Raw genomic sequence first — 20684 nt, 5'->3', positions numbered from 1 at the left:
CTTCAGGGATGTGGTTCCAGATAATCAGAAGAACAAGCAGAAGTAAGAGCAGCTTCTTCACCCGGGCAGTTGCCTGTGTAAATAACTGAACGCACACCACTGGACCACTTTGCACTTCCACTTTGTACTCTACAGCTGGTATCTAGCCCCTACACTAACTGCCACTACCTGTAATATATTTCAGTATTGCTTACACTATAGTATTACCATGTTAATGCTTTACTTCGATTGTTACTATTTATTATACTCATATCCATGTGCAATACTCACAATATATATATATATAATTCTGTTAATTTTACACACTTTATATTTAATTATTTTAATATTTATATTATTTACTTTTATTTATTGTTATTTTATTTTTATATACTTTATTTGCCTTTTTGTCCCTTTACTCCTAATCTTTCTGCTGCGGTTTGTGGGTGTGTATTGTTTAATGTGACCTATTTGTGCCAGAGACAAAGTCCTTGGAAACACATATTATAGCTCTAACTGGCTAATTAGCAAGGTACATGCAAGCACAAGCTCTCACAAAATGACCTTAACAGACTTATTATGGAAGACCAAAAATGCCCAAATTAAAATAAATAAACAAATGACTCAATAAAAGAATTCATGAATGCATAAATATAAATGCAAGAAAAATGTTTAAAAAAAGAATATATACAGAAATAAATCAATTAATAGATCAAATCTGACATAAATCGTTATTTCTGCATTTATTCTTTCCGTATTTCTGTGTTCATTCATTCATTTCTGTATATATTTATTTCTGTGTTTATTCCTTTCTTGACTCATTTAATTCTGTACATATGCATTTTATTTATTTATTTATTTATTTATTTGTCCACGCTTATATGATAAGGAAGAGGCGCGGCTTTTCATTCAGGACGGGGATAACAAGCAAGCCCAGAGAGGGAGAGTGTAGGAGGTCGCTGCAGGCAGTTTCGGAGGGAATTAGTGCTCAGTTCCGAGATAAGTTACCAGATCTACTACCCTAAATCCAGTTGACGCTCTCGTACATCGAGGTGAATTTTACTCGAAAGGAGGCTTGTTGCCCTAAGATCTCAGACTGACCTTATGCTATGCTCTGCCATTGTACAATCTACGATTCTACATTCTCTCACCAACACCAAAAACAGCGGACAGGTAAACCAGCCAATAAAGAACAGCAGCAGGCAATATGTGAGAAGAGCCTCCAACTGATATGGCATAAGTGGAATTTTGGAGCGAAACATTCAAAACATGCAAGAGCCACTTTCTCCAAATTGCTGAACACTAAAGGGTCAACCTCTGCCTAACTGGAACAAATTGCCAAAGCACAAAAGAGTAAATAATCAGGGCTAGCATTTTCAGCTATGTTAGCCAGTCTCAAATCTGGATGACTTTTGCCAGTTAGGCTATGCCTTGATCAACAGCCCTCTTATTGTCATATCATATCATGCATATCATGATGGGGGCGACATAGCTCAGGAGGTAAGACCGATTGTCTGGCAGTCACTGGGTTGCCGGTTCGATCCCCTGCCCTGGGTGGGTCGAAGTGTCCCTGAACAAGACACCTAACCCCTAATTGCTCCCAACGAGCTGATTGGTACCTTGCATGGCAGCCTTTCACCGTTGGTGTGTGTGAGTGTGTGTGTGAATGGGTGAATGAGAGACATTGATTGTAAAGCGCTTTGGATAAGAACGCATGCAGTCCATTAACCATACGGACAAAGAAATGCATAAATAAATATATATAAAAATAAATGAATCAAGAAATACATAATTTCGGAAATAAATATATACAGAAATGAATGAATCAATAAATAAATATAGAAATAAATGCAGAAAAATACCCATTTGACAGATTTTACCTATATATTTATTTCAGTGTAGCCTACATTCATATATTTTTACCTTTTTCTTGCAATCATATTTATTTATTCTTTCATTTATTAGGTCATTCATTTATTTAGTTTTCATTTTGTCATTTTAGGTCCTCCATAAAAGTTAGCAACATGCTTTTAATAATGCAAGGCAGATTCATAAATCACTGTGGACATAATGGCCACGAGTGATCTGATATAAAAAGAGACTTTGACCAATGAGTAGTATCATAATTTCTCTGAACTCACTGAATAAGCTCTTTTAAAAACATGATAAAAGCCTCCACCTCCAACAGTAGGCTAGTTTACCGTTAATTTCTGCAAATTACCCATTTTTAACATATTTTATCGAACTGAGAAATGTCCAGAAGTTTGTAGGATCAAAACTTATCATTGGACCTGCCAAATAAGCAATTATATACACATCACACAAATTATACATCATGTTTTAAAAAAGAAAAACATGAAGCATGCGATTTGGGACATCTAGTGTCTTTCACTTTGTCCTCTAATACCGCTAAGAAAACTTGACCACGCCACTGAGGTGTCAGCATGCGCCTTTTGATTACATTTCAGATTATCTTTAAATTTCGAAGGCAGTGTGTGCCGTTTCACTTTCCCTCTCGTTCCTACATCCACGCTCATGCTACTCCACTTCCTCGGTACGTGCACAGAGACACAGAGCTCATGGCAAAACTGTACATTACGGGACAGAGTACAACCACTCGGCGAAAGGGTTGGACCGCTTTTCGAAATTTGAATGAATAGTTCTCTCTTTTGACTCCAATACTCGATACTGCCTTGCATTACGCTTGTTTTATTAAATAGAAAATCGTGGAATGCACTCTCCCGTGTGAAATTTACCAGGGACAAGAAAAAGATGACGTGAAAATGGTTTGTTCCCAAAGAAAACGTGCAGAACTGAACGCACCGCGCCCCAGCTATAATTCAAGAAAATCCACCGAACCCATTGGTGACATTTAGCACACCCTCAAAGGTTGTAATACGATAGAAATCCTTATTAGGCGGGCTTTTTAGTACCACACTGTCTATTCATTGGATGAACTTGAGGCCAATAAAATACTAATTTACATAACCAGGTCAGGTTGCAGACACAGAGGTGTGGGATGGGCTGGATTTGTGCAACTGAACTTCTGCGATAGTATGCCACAATTAAATAACATCTAACTTTATTACAATATGATATTATTTTAGTGTAAATTATGGTACATATTATAAACATAGAAACGTCAAAGGCACTGAAAATATTTCCGAAAAAGACAAGTCTTCGTGAACAAAAAAACTTGGTGAGTACGTCGCTTACCTTCAGCTAATGATATTGCAGTTCATTTAATGTAATTATGCAAATAGTTTGAGGATATTTACAAATACATAAAGATGAATCGTGCTATGGTCTATTCACTGTAACGTTATTAATGGTTGGTATTTATTTAAAATGTTTTACCATGTTCTTGATTTGATAGGATTCATACATTAAATCTGATATCTGAATAGCTGCCATTTTCGAATACAGCTGAATTCTGGAATGAGCTATACCAACCCTCCCTTTTTTCTGTGTATTATTATTATTATTAATTATTATTATTATTATTATTATACCCTTCTAGCACCTCTTGGCCATGTGAAGCTCCTTCCACAAGCAGGTCAGCCACTGACTAACGCACATTGCGCCTGTTCCTTTTCCACTGTGCGTGTGACAGCGGCTAACCAGCTTTTCGGGGTATCCGTCGCTAGGGATGCAAAGGAGCCAAAGAGAGACTGCGCAGCTTGTAGAAGTTTACTGTGTGAATCGGCATCTACGTTTTTCGCCAAACTCAAACAGTTGTGTGGAAGTTATTCTGCCATGCATGCATACACTATGTTCACTCAGTCAGGAGTTGATGTCGTAATTGCACTCAGTTCCAGCCATTGTCCCCTAACGACTTTCCGCATACTGCCAAAACACAAAGTGAGCGACAAGTGAGTTTTCATCTTTCATCATTTTCCTCATACAGATAGTTCAAGTCAGATGTTGAATTGTGGGCAAATGTGTAAATACTAAGTATATTAATTATGATTTTTAATAGCACCTGTCGACATTCATCTCAATGACTGTGTAGTCCATCTCAGAGACCGTGTGATCAGTTTCACTGAAGATATGGTTTATTACAGTGACAGCAATTACTTTAAATTTGAATTGTCAACCACATTCAAATATTCCGGTACTAATTTTATGGTATATTATTGCATTTAGTATAGTAGTTGTTTATTAGGTATACTTATACATATATATTTATACATATTCTGTACTCAGACAGACAGTGTACACTTGTGCCTTGCACCCAAACATGCAAGTCACCAAAACATCCAAACATTTTGTGTTTCTTTGCACCCTATGGGACTACCCCCTTTCAGGGGCCCCAGACTCAAACTAGCTCACACCTTTAGCTTTAGCTCCTTCCTTTACCTGCTCTCATTATTCTGGTGCTTCACATTCATTCTTTATAGCCGTGGGTTGACGTCAGGAACTACTCATCTGATCAAAGGTCCTAATAGGTAGTGTTGTGTTTACTCTCAGTAATGTACTCACCCCCTTCAGATTCAGTTCAGTCAAGCTGTTCCTGGAGCCTCCTTAATCCTGCTTGTGATGGCAAGTAAAAGGGGAATACTTCCTCCACAGAGCGCCATTGATAGGGAGGAGTCTGTATTTCTGTGCAGTGCAGGTTTTCGGGATCAAAGCCTCAAGTTATAAAAACAAAGCATAGGAAAACAGGGCAGAAGGCTACTGTGTGAGCTCCTTTGGGTTTATTTTAAGAGTGTTCTCTTGCTTGAGGCCACAAACCTTCCAATGCCCTAAACCTGTTATTTGTTATTGCAAAAACCTGTTGGGTCTTCAGAAACTTCTCTAAATATCTAATATCCTTGATCAAACACAAAAACTGTCTGGGGCTATCACGAACATCCATTAAACCTGACAAAAACATAAAGTGAGCAATCCCTTAAGGAAGAGGGTACTGTTAAAGTAACATGTAGAACAGGAGTGTGTGTATGTGTGTGTATGGGGGGGGGGGGGGGGGGGGTGGATCATAATGAAAGAAGAGAATGGAGAGAGACTGAAAGGATAGTCATTAGGGATGTCCCTCCCTACTGAGGCTACATCTTAGGAGATTCTGCAGTAAGGCTGTCAAAAGTGCCATGAAATTGAGTTTGAATATTAGCTTTTGTAATTAGTTAGAGTTCGAATATATTCGAATATCATTTGCCTATAATTCACAAAAAATAAGCTGCTTATTGTTGGGCGCAATATGCACGTGACGCTCCCTCTAAAGTGGCCCAGGCATTATTTGCCACAAGCGGGCAGTAGAATAGAGGACATCGGTGAACTTTAATATTAGGTTACTACATCTGGGGCCTCATTTATAAAACGTATTTTATATCAACTGTGTGGCGCGTGCGTAGAAAATCCAGTCCAGGGCAGAACGTTTTTTTGTTGACAGAGGGAGTAACATTAGCACAGGAAATGAACTTTGCGTGCATGAACATGATTCGCCGCATGAAATTAAAGCCTGCATGTTAATTACAATACGCGGGATCCAAACTAATATTCAAATACTCAAATTTAGGTTCGAACTTAAAAAAAAACAAAGATTTTCGAATAGTTTTCGAACTTCGAATATTTTTTGACAGCCCTGTTCTGCAGGTTGGGTGGATTTCCCAGGATTTCCAACCAAGTACTTGATGCTGGAGCAAGAGAGTGATTCTTAAGACAGAGAAGAGGATTATGATGGAGCTGATTGCATAGAGTAGTGGATCCCCAACTTTCTCAGCCAGTTACTCATAAAATGAGTAAATGCATTCATTGTGACCCTCCCCTTATGAAAGTTTTTGTTCAATCGGACATTATGTTCAAATGTGTTCAAAAATGTTGGAAGTAATATGTTGATGTAGCTAGTGCATTGTTTAATTTTACTGTTGAGAATGTCAGTTGTAATTCAAAAGTGTATATACACTTAGTAACAGTTTAACAGTCCATCTTGTGACCAACTGTAGCCCCTCCCAGAAATCACCAATAGTTACATTATTTTTGTGAACCGGTGTGGAACAGATGATAGCAGGGTGACAGCATAGCCTGATGCTGATAGTTAGCATTTATAGCAGCTATTTTCAACACCTGACATGCCTAATTGCAAGCCTTTATGCTATCTTTGACAAAGTTTACCAGCTTTTAAACAATAAGATGAAGTGAGAGAATCCATCCATCTATCCATCCATTATCTATACCCGGTTATCCTGGACAGGGTCATGGGGGGTGCTGGAGCCGATCCTAGCATGCACTGGGTGAGAGGCAGGAATACACCCAGGACAGGTCGCCAATCTATTGCAGGGCGAGACAGAATTAGTACCCAATTTAGATTTTCTGTAAATTGCAATCAAAGCATTTAGCCTCAAATGGAATTGGCACAGAGAGGGTTAACTACTGTACGAGATGTGGTTTATTAACATTTTGCTTAGATAGTATCAACAGCTCTGTAATAATCTCTGCTGGGGAGTATTTTATTGGCCACGCCATTCATCAGACCTTTTATGCCTACCCATACACAATATAGTCTGATAGCGCTCTGTATACTGTGTGCTGTTTCCATACAAAACAATAAAGCACCGCCATTGTGCAATGCTATTTGACTTGCTCCAGTTCATTACTGAATAAATGAATAAATGTCATTTTTGACTATATGGAAATTATTCAACAAACGTGGTGAGAATGCTTTTCATGAACTGCGCATGAAGGTTTTTTGTTTTACATAATGCCTTCAGAGTGAATTATATGCATTGCACATTATTTGTTATTTGAATAAATATTAACTTGTTTGAAAAGGAATGTGTCTGTGTAATTTCTTTTCTCAAATATGTTCCTAACAATGTACGCGTGAGCATTTCTGTGAGCTTAGCTTACACTGCTTTCATTCATGCACACACGTGTACATGTGTTCGTGTTTGTGTGTTTTAATGAGAAATATCAGCATATTTCAAATATTTTCTAAAGCAGCCTTTATTTTTGTAGCCTTGATGTTGATGTGTCAATTTCAGAATGCTTAACTGGAGTTTAGACCTCTGGTTTAAACCCTCAGATTTAAATCAAGGTCTTAAAATAGAGTACAGTGCCTCCACCCTCCCCAGTGCCCTCTTGACCTCCATCAGGGAGGCCTCCACCTCCTCCCCCTGCAACTGCTGTCTGTCTGTTACTGCTGGCTGCACCCAAATAATGTCTGCTGCCTCTGTCTTTGATGTTGATAATGTAATTCATTAATAAAAATAATTCCTCCAACAAATCTGACCTTTTTCCCCAAGACCCAGCAGTCAGAGACTGCAGGGGTTGCTTGTTGACTAGCAACTGTCACTCCATACCAGAACATACCAGAAGAGGAACCATGACAGGCTGGTTACAAGCCCCTCGGTATCATTTGTAAAACACAGTGTTCATAATAACTAGAATACTACTCTTACGTTTCCATGGCAGTTATAAGGGGAAAGGCTCAATAGTAGGCCTTAATCAGAAAAACAACAGAAAACTTTAATGAGCTGCCTTGTTGGAAGTACAGAAAAACGTTGTAAGCCTAGGGGCAAGGACGCCAAGTTCTCAAACAACCATTTAACTAAGCTTAGGCTGGTCTTACAGGCAAATAAGAAAAATGTACGTTTTTTTTCCCTCTCTCACCGATCTGTCCTGCACAGCACGCTACATGAATCACATATTAGGAATTCACAGGCACAGTTGTTGGAGAGATTCGTACATCCTACAGGATTGGACAAAAGGCAACTGCACTCCATCAAATCTCTCTCTCTCTCTTAGAGCTGACTCTTACAGTGAATATACACCACAGCAGGGAAAAAAATCATATTCAATTACTGACATAACATTCAATTTTCTATAAATACAGACCTACTTCGCTTTCAACACAGACTTTCTTCATCGCCCAGTTACAGATCTGTAGAACTAAACTCCATAAATAGATACACTGCACCCCACTTCGTAACTATAGACCCACTGATAACATGCAGACCTGCACACAATAAATACAGGCCTACTGCACCACCTACTGACAGACCTACGGTACCGCACCATTGCATTGTAATTGAAAACAAAATGTGTACTTTTTAAATGTATAATGTATACATTTTTAAACTTTTAAAGCGTAAGTATTTTTTGAAAGTCATAAAAATGGATTTAAACTATGGTGACTAAAATCGGGGCATTTATTGTTATGCATATCGTATCGATTAAAATTTGAGGCTGCAACACTGAAAAAATCAAGGTTCATTCAACGAACAGCCGTTGGAAAACAACGCAAACTGCACTATCCTCACTTCTGCAGCTAGTTCAGGTTGCTCTTCTTACTGACTAAGACACTGAAATTATATCCCAAACGGTATTTGATCATAATTAATTATCATCATCACCTTAATTATTGCTGATGTGAGACTTCAGTTCCAAATGGCAGCTGTGCATCAGATGGTCGCTACATATTTGGTCATAGAAGATGGTTCTTTACCGCTTCGGTCATTAAAAACGCACCCGTGGAATCACAGTCAACATCCCTTAACCTTTCAAAGATTTAGAAAAAAGTTTCTTAAAAAAGGTCCGAGTGAAACAAACACAAAATAAAATGAGATCATTTACCATTCCTAATTTACCACTCTGCCCGAGTACAACCCCCAGTTCCTTAAACCATTAAACTAATTAGATAGAGCCGCTCTATCAAATGTCTACAATGTAACATTAGATGTTGCTATCCAAGATTTTTTTTCTTCTGCAGTAGATGGCAGCAAGAAATCAACCACAAGATCAACAAGCACGGTATGTATACTAGCCTGCTGTTAGCTAGCCGAGACTAACTAGGGAGATCATTAAAACTGACATGTATTCAGCTTTACATAAATAGAAACTATATAGCCTGTAAAAATAGTTTGCATAGCGGTTTGACCACTATATAACCTAATATAATACATGCATATGGACAGCTTGGCGTGTTGCTTGCTTCGTACACATGCGCACAGCGCGTGGCTCATGGGAAATGTAGGCTGTGGAGATTATTGGCGTTTTTTCAAGGAATACACAGAAATCTGTCCGTTTTACCTGGCAGAAATTTGTTTTAAAACCTGAAGAGATAAACACATCTACTAAGACTAGCTGATAAGATATAAACTAACATAATTTTTGTTGTCTATTAACCTTATCACCCATGTGCTTGGGAGGGTTTTGTTAACACAGTTGTGATGAAATTTAATACTAGCTGAAATATTTCTTTGTATGTATATATGCGTTGTATGAATCTTGTAGAAAACATCCGACAGAGTAGCTATGCAGTACGTTGGCTATCCAAGCGATAGCCTATTGAAGGGATTGCCCATATTGCCGGGGTGGCTCTGTCGTAGAGGTTGGGCGTGGGCTGCTGCATTCTCCCCTCATTTTCTTTGCACATTTGTTCGTTGTATTCTGACCTCACTGGGAGAAGTGAACGCGTGCTCAGCGAATGGGCCATTCCCAGGGGCAGTACTGCTTAGAGTAAATTAAAACGAGGCAACATTTGAATGTATTTTTTGCAGCAGAAGCAGCTGTGGTGAGGCGAAGGGAGCTGACCACCAACCTCTGGATTTTTGTTTTCGTTTGGTGTGCTAATTGAGAGCGTTGGCAGGATCCCTTCTGCTAATTTGAAGAACGGTGTTTGCTGTGAGTATACACGGTACATTGCATTGTATCCCTTACCACCCAGTTCCCTATTCCCAGATAATTCATTGAAAATTTGTTCTAGCGGGCTCACTCTAAGGGAATTTCTTAGTCGGTAGGGAAAAGACGAATCCGCCAAAATCAGGACCCATTCCGTCGTTAAAAATGCGGTGCACCTAGCCTAATTTTCTACTAAATCCACGCGGCAGTCACTAGCCATGCTAGTATAATTGCCACTACAATATGATTTCAATTGTTTGATTGAACGAATTTTAAGCTTATTGTAGCCATCTAAAAATGTTTTGACGCGTCAATAACAAATCAACACTACTGTTTGAGTAGGATTGCTCAATGTTGTAGCCAACGTTCGAATATAGTGATATAGTGTTTGCAAAGTTAGCTGGTCTATATCGATATTGTGGTACAGTAGCTTAAGGGAAGTTATGGCAATTAGGCTATAATTCAATCCGAACATACTTTGGTTTGAAAGTGCTAAGACACCAGATGTTCATTTTGTACAATTACAAAATTACTTCACTGTAAAAGCGTGGCGATCAGTTAACGTTTTGTTTGGCTGCGGCTACATCTGTGTCAATTGGATGTCGGCTACCCTGACAAGGGTGACGCCCCGTTATGCTACAACAACAACATATTCCCATCTGGAAACCGCACTCCATAATTTCACGTTTGATTTGAAGACTTTTACTGACATTTTTCGCCGTTCTATTTTTCAAAATGGTTCCATCGGTCTAGTTTGCTATTAAATCGAATTCATGGAATTGGTAAATATAAGGTTTGCATACGGGCCTGTATAAAATATGAATTGTCTTTCAAATGTATAGTCATTTATTCTCTTCATTTATTTGTGTTAATTATATGGCTAACTACGCAGTATATTTGACACTATGTACCGACTAATTAAGCGTATAGCCTACAGTGGGATAACTGTTTATCCTTCTGGCTTTCTGTTGCAATGGTGATCATATCCCCTCCTCAGCAACATGATCATGTGTATTTATAAACATCTGAGATCAGCATAGTGCTAGAACTGGATCAGTGCTCCAGGGCCATTTTAGGTCACTAATAATATGTTTTAGCTTCACTTTAAATATTTTAAGTGATAATTATGGATAAAGTGGGGGTTTATATGTCATTATAAGTCATTTCATAATACAGCATATTTGCAACACATTCATCGCACAGATCACGTGAACAGGCAAGGTGTGGTCACAGTAATGTTTTAATGCTGAAATCACAATATACAGCACATTTCATCTGCGTGTAGGACTTGAGCAAACACTGGGCATTGGCAAATTAACTACATTACTTGACTTGATTGCAGTAGCAGCTGAATAAACCTTCCAATTTGGGTTATGTTACCTGGACACTATTGAGATTTTATTTAAAATAAATCAGAAGAAATTGATTTGGAAAACTTGTGTGTGCCTGGTTTCCCATGATGCTGTGGGCCTCTATAGAGAGTTGCCCAAGATGCTTGCAGGGAAACCTACTGTATTGTTGTTCTGGGGATATATTAATCCTACTAATTATGTTTCTCACTGTCACTCACTTGCTCACAAACTCACACAGACACAAACGTGCACGCACGCATGCATGCAAGCAAGCACACACACAGCAGTTCTTAAATGCTGGATTTTTGTGTCCTCATGGTCAGACTCCACACCACAGAAGTGCAACTCTAGTTGCATACCAGTTGCTGGTGTTAAGGATGTTTCTGTTCAATCTATCGAATAATACCTTCTAACAGCTTGATTTTTGAAGATAGTGAAGCTTTGATTTTCGCCAATATGGTTGGTCACAGATTTGTTTCATGCAACAATTTAAAAGGGCTCATTTAGTGTGTAAGTGCATGTGTCCCATTGCTATATTATAGTAAGATTAAATATTTGTAACCAATTAATTTAATTGCATTCACCTGGGATTTGAGTTAATGTGTGAAAATGGCTTTTGGCATCTCTGGGAACGGTCTAAATGGACTGTTAAAAGAGAGTCTGCTGCACACTCATTCATCTTTTAAAAATGGTTGGCTATATCACCCCATGGTTACACTCATTGCTGAAAGAAATGGGCCAAAGCTGTATCTTCATAAAATGAACATGCACCAGTCTGAACATTTTAATGTTCTTTTCCTGCTTTAAAGTGACGTTTAAGGGACTGTCACCTCACATGACAAGGGAGATGGCCTGAGTGACATCGCTCCTTTTTTTATTTTTTCAAGAAAGTTGCCGTTATAAAATGACCCACAGATTTTTTTTTTCTGGAGGGTTGTCATTATGTGAATGTCACCAGATATGCACGCATACACACACACGCGTAAACACACACACACGCACACCCATACCTCAGGGATAATCAGTGCCCCTGGAAAGTGTCTTCTGTCTCTTTGAAGATACCAATGTATTTTTATACCCCAGCCTCTGCAAAATGGCTGAAAGGATGATATGATGATATGAAGTGTAGGTATCATTTGACAGGATTATCTGCCTAGGCTGTGTTAATAATGGCCTGGCCATCCCTGAATATGCATTGTAGTCGTGTTTCAACCGTGTTTACTGTGACCTGCAGTGTGTATACCTACAATGTAGGGTAGAGTTTAGACAGTATTATTTGTGACCTGGACATACTTGAACGCATGTTGCAGGAAGTGTTTCAGAAGTGTAAACGGAAGTTTTTCAGTAGATTTGGTTTCTCTTGGCAATAACAGTGTAAAGCTTTCAGTCTCATATTTTTCCTTCAGTTTTCTTTTCTGTTTTCTAGCATGCCAGGGATCAGTATCTCTCAGTAGTATGCTGGCTGCTAGCAGTCGATTTTTGTCAGACTTCAGCAATCAGTACTATAATTTGAGCTGTTGATCAGGTGCCACATATCGTGTTCATAAAGCCGTAAGTGGCCTTTACTCTGTGGTGCAGGTCTCTGTGGCCTGGTTACCTGTGCAGTCTCACTGGCTTTTGCCATTGCATTGCTGGGACTTTGTGCTCTCCACTGTGAGTGATGATACACAGATGTCTAATTAAGACTGCGGTCTTGTCGCAAGCTGACGGGTAGACCTCACACTCACAAAGGGAGTGATTACTGGGCTTCTCCTGTGAGGAGGAAATGTCTGTAGCCAGCTTGCTTGGACCTTGTCTCTTTTACCTGTGTCTCTGAGCTTGCTTCTGAACTGTGTGACTACCACAGTTGTATAGTATGGATTTTATTGTTTTATTGTTGGGCTGTGTGTGGTAATAATCCCAGTTCCTTCTGATATTTAATTACTGTATCTATGGTCTTGAGTTTCCTGTTTTTGTACATTTGTACCAGTGCTTTATAAGCAGCAGTGTCTCTTCCCTGGGGGGTTTCTTCTGGCGCTCATGATGTCATGCTGGACGTTGATGTCATATTCATAGGGGGAGTGTTTGTGCCTGTCTAGCTTCCATGATGACCCCCCAGGAGAGTTTCGTCTTGCCATTATCACTCCATTACATATCAGTTACCCATACCGCTGGCACAAGCTCCCCTAATGTGAGTCTTTTAACCAATTAAAAGCCTTAATGGCCCAGCGGTAGGGCAGTGGATCTACCAGCTGCATCTCATGTGAATTCCCTGCATGTGCATTGTGTGTGTGTCCTTGTAGTGGGGGCAGTAGGCCAGGCGTGGCCCAGTGTCGGTACAAAAGCTGGGTTTTCCACTCAAGCATAATATAAATGACTTGAAGTGTAGCTGGTGTGGAACTCACAACTCACTTTCTCTCTTTTTCTCTCACTCTCTGTCTGTGTCTTTCTCTCTCTCTCTGTCTCTCTCTCCAGTAGTGCTGATCTCTCAGGATGACGGAGTATAAGCTGGTGGTGGTTGGAGCAGGTGGCGTGGGGAAGAGTGCGCTCACCATCCAGCTCATCCAGAACCACTTTGTGGATGAGTACGACCCCACAATTGAGGTGTGTGTGTGTGTGGGCATGTGTACGTGAGTGTGTGCGTTGCATACATTTCTGAATGCACGGAGGCATCTCACTCTGAGGTGCTGCTACAGGAAGTAGGTAGTGATTAATGGGGAGGAGCCGTGCTCTTTACAGGACTCCTACAGGAAGCAGGTGGTGATTGACGGGGAGACGTGCCTGCTGGACATCCTGGACACAGCGGGTCAGGAGGAGTATAGCGCCATGCGGGACCAGTATATGAGGACTGGGGAAGGCTTCCTCTGTGTCTTTGCCATTAACAACACCAAGTCCTTTGAGGACATTCACCAGTACAGGTATGTGCTGGCCTGGGCACGTGATTGTGTGTCTGTTTTTCTTCTGGGACATTTTGGCAGGGTTCACGCGATACCTAGGAGAGCAAATAACCGATAAATGAAATAGATTTTTTTAATGTGTGTCTTTCTTTACGTACATTTTTAAGTAGATCCTTTTAAGAGTGTGATTTATTCCACATTGAAACCTCAAGATACCAGTATAGATAACAAACAATACTGGAGTCTTAACAGGCACAAATTATATGGCAAAGTACAGGGTTGTATCTACAGTACATTTTTCTGTACATACAACCCTAACCCATTCCTCTGAATGATCTACTGTTCCATATGAAATATGTCTTTTCATGCACCAAAACCACATTATCTGGGGGACAGAGCCCTCTGTTGCGCAATCTCTGGCTTCTGGAATCCTCTCCCAATGTGCGTGTTTGCGCCCGCAGAGAGCAGATCAAGCGGGTGAAGGACTCGGATGACGTGCCCATGGTGCTGGTGGGCAACAAGTGCGACCTCCCGGCTCGCACGGTGGACACGCGGCAAGCGCAGGATCTGGCCCGCAGCTACGGAATTCCCTACATCGAGACCTCGGCCAAGACGCGCCAGGTAACGGGGCCTGGCCCCCGCCCGCGGGCCCCTGGCACGCTCGCTCGCTGAGCGCGCGGAGCTGCCGCGGCGGCTCTTCCCACGTTTGCGCTCGATCTCCTATTGTTCTCCTCTCCACGCGTCAACACGGCAATTAAACGATCGTCAGGAATTTCCCCCGTTACGTTTCTGCTATCTGCGTTTCTGTAGCAACGCCAAAACAAAACATCTCCGAGCGTAATTCCCTGTGCCTCCTCCCTTGGAGTTCCAGTTCCAGTTTTCCTTATTTTGTCTGCAGCGGCTTTAGATAGAATCAGTGTAATGCAAGGCTTTTCAGTGTATTAATTTATTAACATCTCAATGACAACGTCAATATTTAGTTTTATGCAGACAGAGATCCAGTATTTTCTTTTCGTCATGGTCTAATTTTACTATGGGAGATGTAAGAGTAGTTTTCATTTGGATTTTCTTTTAACTCTTTTGTAACCTGTACACTATTGACATCCTCTCCACATTGGAGAGTCTTTAAAATAAACGAAAAGACAAAATACTTGCTTACTATTGATGACTGAAGTGTCCAGAAAGTTCTAGTGAATTTGAGTAATGTGCAGATATTTGCAATGAGATCTTTGCATGGCAGGAAAAGCAGCCACATGTGTGGTTTCTTTCTCTCAGCTGAACGTACGAGTCACAGGGTGAGGATAAGTGTAATGGGAGATTTTTGTTGCCATCTTTTTTCTGAATGATGACACATTTTCATGAGATGAAGAATAATACCCTAAATGTAATGCTGGCCACGCCTTTTCAGGGAGTGGAAGATGCCTTCTACACGCTAGTCCGTGAGATCAGGCAGCACAAGCTGAGGAAACTGAACCCGCCTGATGAGAGTGGCCAGGACTGCATGAATTGCCGTTGTGTGGTGTCATGACCAGGTAAGCCCACTGACTGCTTCAACCTGCTGCTGATTCCTGAGCCTGTCTATCCCAGTATATCCCTGTATGTCCTTGTCTGCCTGTCTGTCCCTATGTCTCTCTCCCTGTCTGTCTGCCTGGCCCTGTATATCCTGATATCTCCCTGTCCTGACTGTCTGTCCCTATATTTCCCTCCCTGTCTGTCTTTGTATCAGTGTGTGTATATATATATATATATAATGTCACTGTCAGAGCATGTAAAAGCATGAGACAGACTCTTCCTGAAATCAGCCTTTGTCACGCTGAGTGTTCAGAGAAGTCCTCTACTCTTCTGTCCGCAGCCCCAGCGTGACAGGTGTCCAACAGAGACAGGCAGAGTGGAGATGAACTGAAGAAGGCGCTGCAACAATAGTGTGAGAACAAAACCAGGGCATCTGTCTGACGCCAGCTCTGATTGGCTGGCGGGGCCCCTGACTGCAGTTTTCACTGGCTCGAGAGACCCCCTGACTGTGGCTCTCATTGGCTGGTTGGGCCCCCAACACTTGTCAGGATTCCCGTGGTCTAACTCCTCCCTGTCTGCCAGAGGCCCAACACTACCGAATTGTTCATGTGTGAAAACACTGTGCTAACACTGGGGAAACACCACCAGTCTCGTTACATTATTGTTTCAATGGCCGCAGCACTGTTCTTTACACTGACGTCTCTGCTCTTGCAGTCCCTGTCCTGTGACACCTTGCCGTCACCACTTTATTAGCGACTGGACAGTTGTGGCCACCTCCAACTGTAACCCATTCATATACTCTCTCACAGTCCATCTCTACCTGCAGGCCATACTCCACTTCCTCAAAATGGCCAAATGGATCTGATTCCCTGCTGGTGTCTAAATTGTTTGCACCGTGGGATTGTCTCTTTTTAGCCCAAATTTTAATATTTGTTCATTTTTAAGAATCAGACTTTTATGTATAGTTTCTTTTAAATGTGTTGATCTTGTGTACACATTTAAAGCAGTCATGATAATTTGATCTGCTGCCAAAAGGAAGTCTAGATAGGTAGGTTGGCAGAGTCTAACCAATAGAACTGTAACAATGACCACAGATAGTAACAACAGGTTATGTAGGGTATGTGTGTGGTGGATGGAGGTTAATGTAGGGCTGTATGCGTGTTGTGTATGGATGTTGGTGTAGCATGTATGTATGTTGTAGGTGGTGGTGGGTGTAGGGGTGTATGCGTGCTGTGGCTGGAGGTAGGTGTAGGGGTGTATGCGTGTTGTGGCTGGAGGTGGGTGTAGGGGTGGATGTGTGTCCTGTGTAGGTTAGCGTAGGGGTCTGTGTGCTGTGGGTGGGGTTGCTTTGGGCTATAGGGTTGTAGTGGGTGTAGAGTTGGGTTTTAGTTATCTATGGATCTGCGGCATTTAGATAAATCACAGCCGTAGGGATCGCAATTCCCTCCACCGAGAGATATTTGCTTATCTGCATTTATACATTTAGAATTTCTTCTCCTTTTCTTGTTCAGTGTGACTGGATGATCGCTGCCATTCTTACATTTCTCAAACAGCTGCATGTGTGGGGTTTAGCTGTTAATTGCTCAGTTTAACTTACAGCTGGGTGTGTGTGGGTAAGCCGCTGCAGCCGGGAATAGTGCATGTGACGGGAAGTATACAAGTCGGCCATCACTGTGTTCTGACATGGCTCAGGAAACAAGGTTCTGCAGATCTTCACTAGTGATTGTACCGGAAGGGCCTGAGGTGAGGACCATAGTTCAGTTTCACAGAAAAACAGGGTCTGTCTGCCTGTAGCACAGACTGAATTCTCCCCACTCAGCTTGACATCTTGCCTCTCTGTGGCTGTAAAACCCTTTTCTTTCTAGTGAGTGAAATTATCGCCTGCTAGAAACCTCTTCAGATTTTAAATGTTAAAATCAGCACAGATTAAAAAATTGTGTTTATCTTCTGCTGTGCACACGGCATTACTTCCGCCGCTGAAGCTGTGAATGGTAATGTCTCATTATTTGAAGACCGCCTTATCCGTGAGCTTCTTTTGGCCTCTATGTGCAGTGCAGTTTCGATCTTTTGTCGCATCTAGACCCTTCCATTGCAAGCTGATAGATTTAGGTTGCAGTATGGAGGAAAGGAGGAATTGCGACAAGTTAAAAATGGAAAAATTGTTATTTCTATATTTTGGTAGCCAATAGCCTGTGAAGAGTTGCGGTAGATATGATTTTATTGTGTGTGTGTGGGGGGAGGTAGCTTTCATGCTGAGCAGGAAAAATGAGAGATGGAGCTCATAGGCTTGCAGTGTCAAAATAGTAATCAGTTGTGTCTAAACGTTGATTTTATCTGTGGTGTTTAAGTGGCTAAAATTATAACCCATCAGGCTTTGCTGGGAAGAGTATCTCAGACTAATGGGTTTCTATTAAAATGGTACCATCTATTTTTCAACCTCCAATAACTTCCCCTGGATTCATTCAACATTTGTCCTTAGTTTTTAAATAAAATAAAGCATTTTTCATTACAAATTACTTTTTTTGGTGATTGCAGAACTTGGGTGATCTGCATTTGTGAGGGACAATTGTTGATTAACTATAGGGGTTATCATCCTTTCAAGGAAAACATACTACCTTTATAAACTTACCCTGTATAACCCTTTATATGATAATGTGCTGCTAGGTTGTGCTCTGTGTGTGGGGTGAGTGTGTGTGTGTGCGTTTGGGCGTGTGCCTGTGTGTTTGTGTGTGTGTGTGTGTGTGTGTGTGTGTGTTGGGGGTGGGGAGGGCTGTGTTTAGTGGACCATTTGGAAACTTGAATTACACGGTAGCACCTCTGAGATACTAATGCATCAGGAATGGAGGTCATTAGGAACTCTGAAATGTTCAGAACTTTAAATACCAATTTTATGAATGTGAATCCTTTTTTTATTTGGTATCATGACCTTCATTACTGTAGCCTTGTTTTTAAAATAAGCTACTCCTTTTCTTGCTATGAACTTTAGTTTAAATAAAAGACATTTAACTGGTAGTAATTGGGATCTCATTAGAACATTTGTTTTTTTTAATTTTCTGTTGGCTTTCTGAATGTAATCTCTCCTTTTTAGTGACCTTCCATCTTTTGCCTCATTTGCAAACTTTCATTTTTGTCTTCCCCTTCTTTATAGCAAAGATAGGTGATTGTCCCACATTGTATTATTTTGTAATCATGCTAAAACATGCCCCTTTGTCGAATTTTGAAAGTGACTTGTTTCAATTTGATGCTTGCTTTTTTTGCATTGATGATAAAACAAAGCTTGATATTGATAAAGTGTAATTGCATGTACTTATTATGTTCTGTACCCTGTTTGGTTGACCAATCGGTCAGTTATGCTGAGGTTGGTATTTCTGAGGTGTACTGAACTCAGTTTGTCTCATTCTTGTGTACATTTTGTTCTACATCACCTGCACACACAATACCTGAGACATCACCTGCACACCTGAGAACACGAGGCTTCTATTTGATAAGGTGGGGGAAGACAGACACTGTACAGTTTATTAGCTGTGCTAAACTGAAGGGTTAAACTCACCTCTGTCTTAAACCTAGCTCTTTAGTATAGGCCTCATATCATTGTGCAGATGACTAGATGACACAGACTGATGACGCTCTCCCATATTACTCTTGAGAAATGTTCAATAATTTTGAGTACTGTTCGGTAATGCTCAGTGATGTCCAGCAGTGTACAGAAATGCTCAGTAAGGTCAGCTATGTTCTACCTATATTCCGCTCATGAACATACCAGCCTGGGTCTTGCCAGCCTGTTGGCATATGGGTGTGTAGCCCACATTTGTGTCTGTCAAGATATTGGAATATGAGGGCAGAATGTTATTCATTCACCTGGTTATTGTTTGTAGATTATGGAATAGTTTTTATTTCATGATTTTTGAGCCAGGACAGTGCTAATTGTTTTTTTTAGGTTTTTATTGCACTAATGTACATTTATGGAATTTGTGTCATTTAATATGTTGTACAATGGAAAGAAATATTACAAAATTTAATTTGTACTGTACTGCATATAGCACTATAATTTAACATTACAGAAACTATAACATCCATTTCTTGGGTAAATACTGTGTCTTAAAGAAATGTGTGCTGTTTTCTATTTCTCTCACTGTGATGATGATGGAATCAAGTTGAATTATCTTTCATTATTTTTGGCAGAAATGTATTGAGGCATAACGGATTTCCATTGTCTGACCTTTTATAACCCTGACCAATTACCCCGTAACCCTCTGATCCAAGTTTGTTTGATGGCATAGGAATGAAGTAAAATAAAACCATTACACACACATTCAGTTTCCTCTAGAGCTGTGGACTTCAGTCATATACTTTTTAAAATGACATCACAGTACAATGTGTGTTAGCATAAGTTAATGCTATGTACTTTTCTGCAAAACGCACTTCTCAATGAGGTACCCTGAGTGGGGGGTGGGGGTGGATGGTGAGGTCAGTAGCTGTTTGTGCAGCACAGGAAGGAAAGTTGCAAGTGTTGCCCTGTCTGATTGTGTGACTCCACTGTACTACCAATTGAAGTGTACGCAGTGACAGAAGGAAGCAATGACTGTGCAGCTAAATCTAGTATGGACTGCAGAGAAAATGGGTGGCTGGGAGAAGAGGCTTTTGAGGAGAGACTTTGATGGGCCCACAAATACAACTTGCCAATCAAAACTGGGGTAAAATTGAACATGTGGATAAACACTGGATTTAAAAAAGGAAAAGATTCATGTGTTGTAAGAATTCCAAATAGTTGTGTTCTTGTAATTGAGAAAAAAGTGCAAATAAAAACATAAAATCCGCAGATTTCTGTCCGGTACCCTTGAACTTAATACAAAACGTGTCAGTCTATATAGGTGTTCCCCTGAAATATAATCGCGAGGCTAAATAAACTACTACTCTTTCCAGAAGAATCTGAAATTGGTTTTGTGGGGCAAAACGTTTGGCCATATAGATATGCGTAGAACAGCGACGTAAATTTAGCAGAGAAACGATTATCCAATGTAAAGACTACGATTCACAGTTTAAGGGAGCTAATCGTCTCACCTTTGAGACTCCGTAAGGTACATCTCAAAAATACACGAGTATATTTTGAATTTGTGCACTCACGCACAACTCTGCTACATGAAGTACAACATGGATTTAGCTGAAACATGGTGGGATACACTCAGTTGGATTTACACGGGAATATGCATTTTAAGAATGTAACTAATAAGAGTGAAATAACTGTTTAAGTAGTACGACCGCATAAACGCAGTAACCTTGCCGCAACCCTGCCATTGTAAATGTACGCACATTTGATAACGTTCGCCTTTAACGCCAAAATTTCTGA

General features: G+C 40.6%; 1 protein-coding gene and 1 long non-coding RNA gene across 3 annotated transcripts; both read left to right on the top strand.

Annotated features, from left to right (window-relative positions):
- Nucleotides 1–2990: 2990 nt before the first annotated feature.
- Nucleotides 2991–4737, top strand: LOC118227707. Its single transcript, XR_004765341.1, has 2 exons — nucleotides 2991–3178; nucleotides 3500–4737. It is a non-coding gene; the product is annotated as an uncharacterized LOC118227707 (long non-coding RNA).
- A 3940-nt stretch (nucleotides 4738–8677) lies between these two features.
- Nucleotides 8678–20156, top strand: LOC118227896 (GTPase HRas). 2 transcript variants are annotated; one of them, XM_035418925.1, is made up of 7 exons: nucleotides 8678–8727; nucleotides 9477–9600; nucleotides 13404–13532; nucleotides 13668–13846; nucleotides 14287–14446; nucleotides 15234–15357; nucleotides 15678–20156. In XM_035418925.1, the coding sequence occupies exons 3-6, from the start codon at nucleotides 13422–13424 to the stop codon at nucleotides 15351–15353; spliced, it is 570 nt and encodes a 189-aa protein (XP_035274816.1). In that variant the 5' UTR covers nucleotides 8678–8727; nucleotides 9477–9600; nucleotides 13404–13421; the 3' UTR covers nucleotides 15354–15357; nucleotides 15678–20156. The 2 variants fall into 2 exon arrangements, with proteins under 2 accessions (XP_035274816.1, XP_035274817.1); XM_035418926.1 differs by lacking the exon at nucleotides 8678–8727 and having other exon boundaries at nucleotides 8985–9600; nucleotides 13407–13532.
- The last annotated feature ends 528 nt before the right edge of the window (nucleotides 20157–20684 follow it).

This window comes from Anguilla anguilla, chromosome 5 (genome assembly GCF_013347855.1).
Source record: "Anguilla anguilla isolate fAngAng1 chromosome 5, fAngAng1.pri, whole genome shotgun sequence".
Classification (NCBI taxonomy): Eukaryota; Metazoa; Chordata; class Actinopteri; order Anguilliformes; family Anguillidae; genus Anguilla; species Anguilla anguilla.
This window is presented reverse-complemented; position numbering and strand designations above follow the sequence as displayed.

Bases quoted from the DNA above. Each gene is read 5' to 3' on its own strand.
- LOC118227896 (XM_035418925.1), top strand. From the start codon at position 13,422: ATGACGGAGTATAAGCTGGTGGTGGTTGGAGCAGGTGGCGTGGGGAAG. The intron at 13,847-14,286 runs GTATGTGCTGGC...TTGCGCCCGCAG, and splicing joins GAGGACATTCACCAGTACAG to AGAGCAGATCAAGCGGGTGA. The intron at 14,447-15,233 runs GTAACGGGGCCT...ACGCCTTTTCAG, and splicing joins CCTCGGCCAAGACGCGCCAG to GGAGTGGAAGATGCCTTCTA.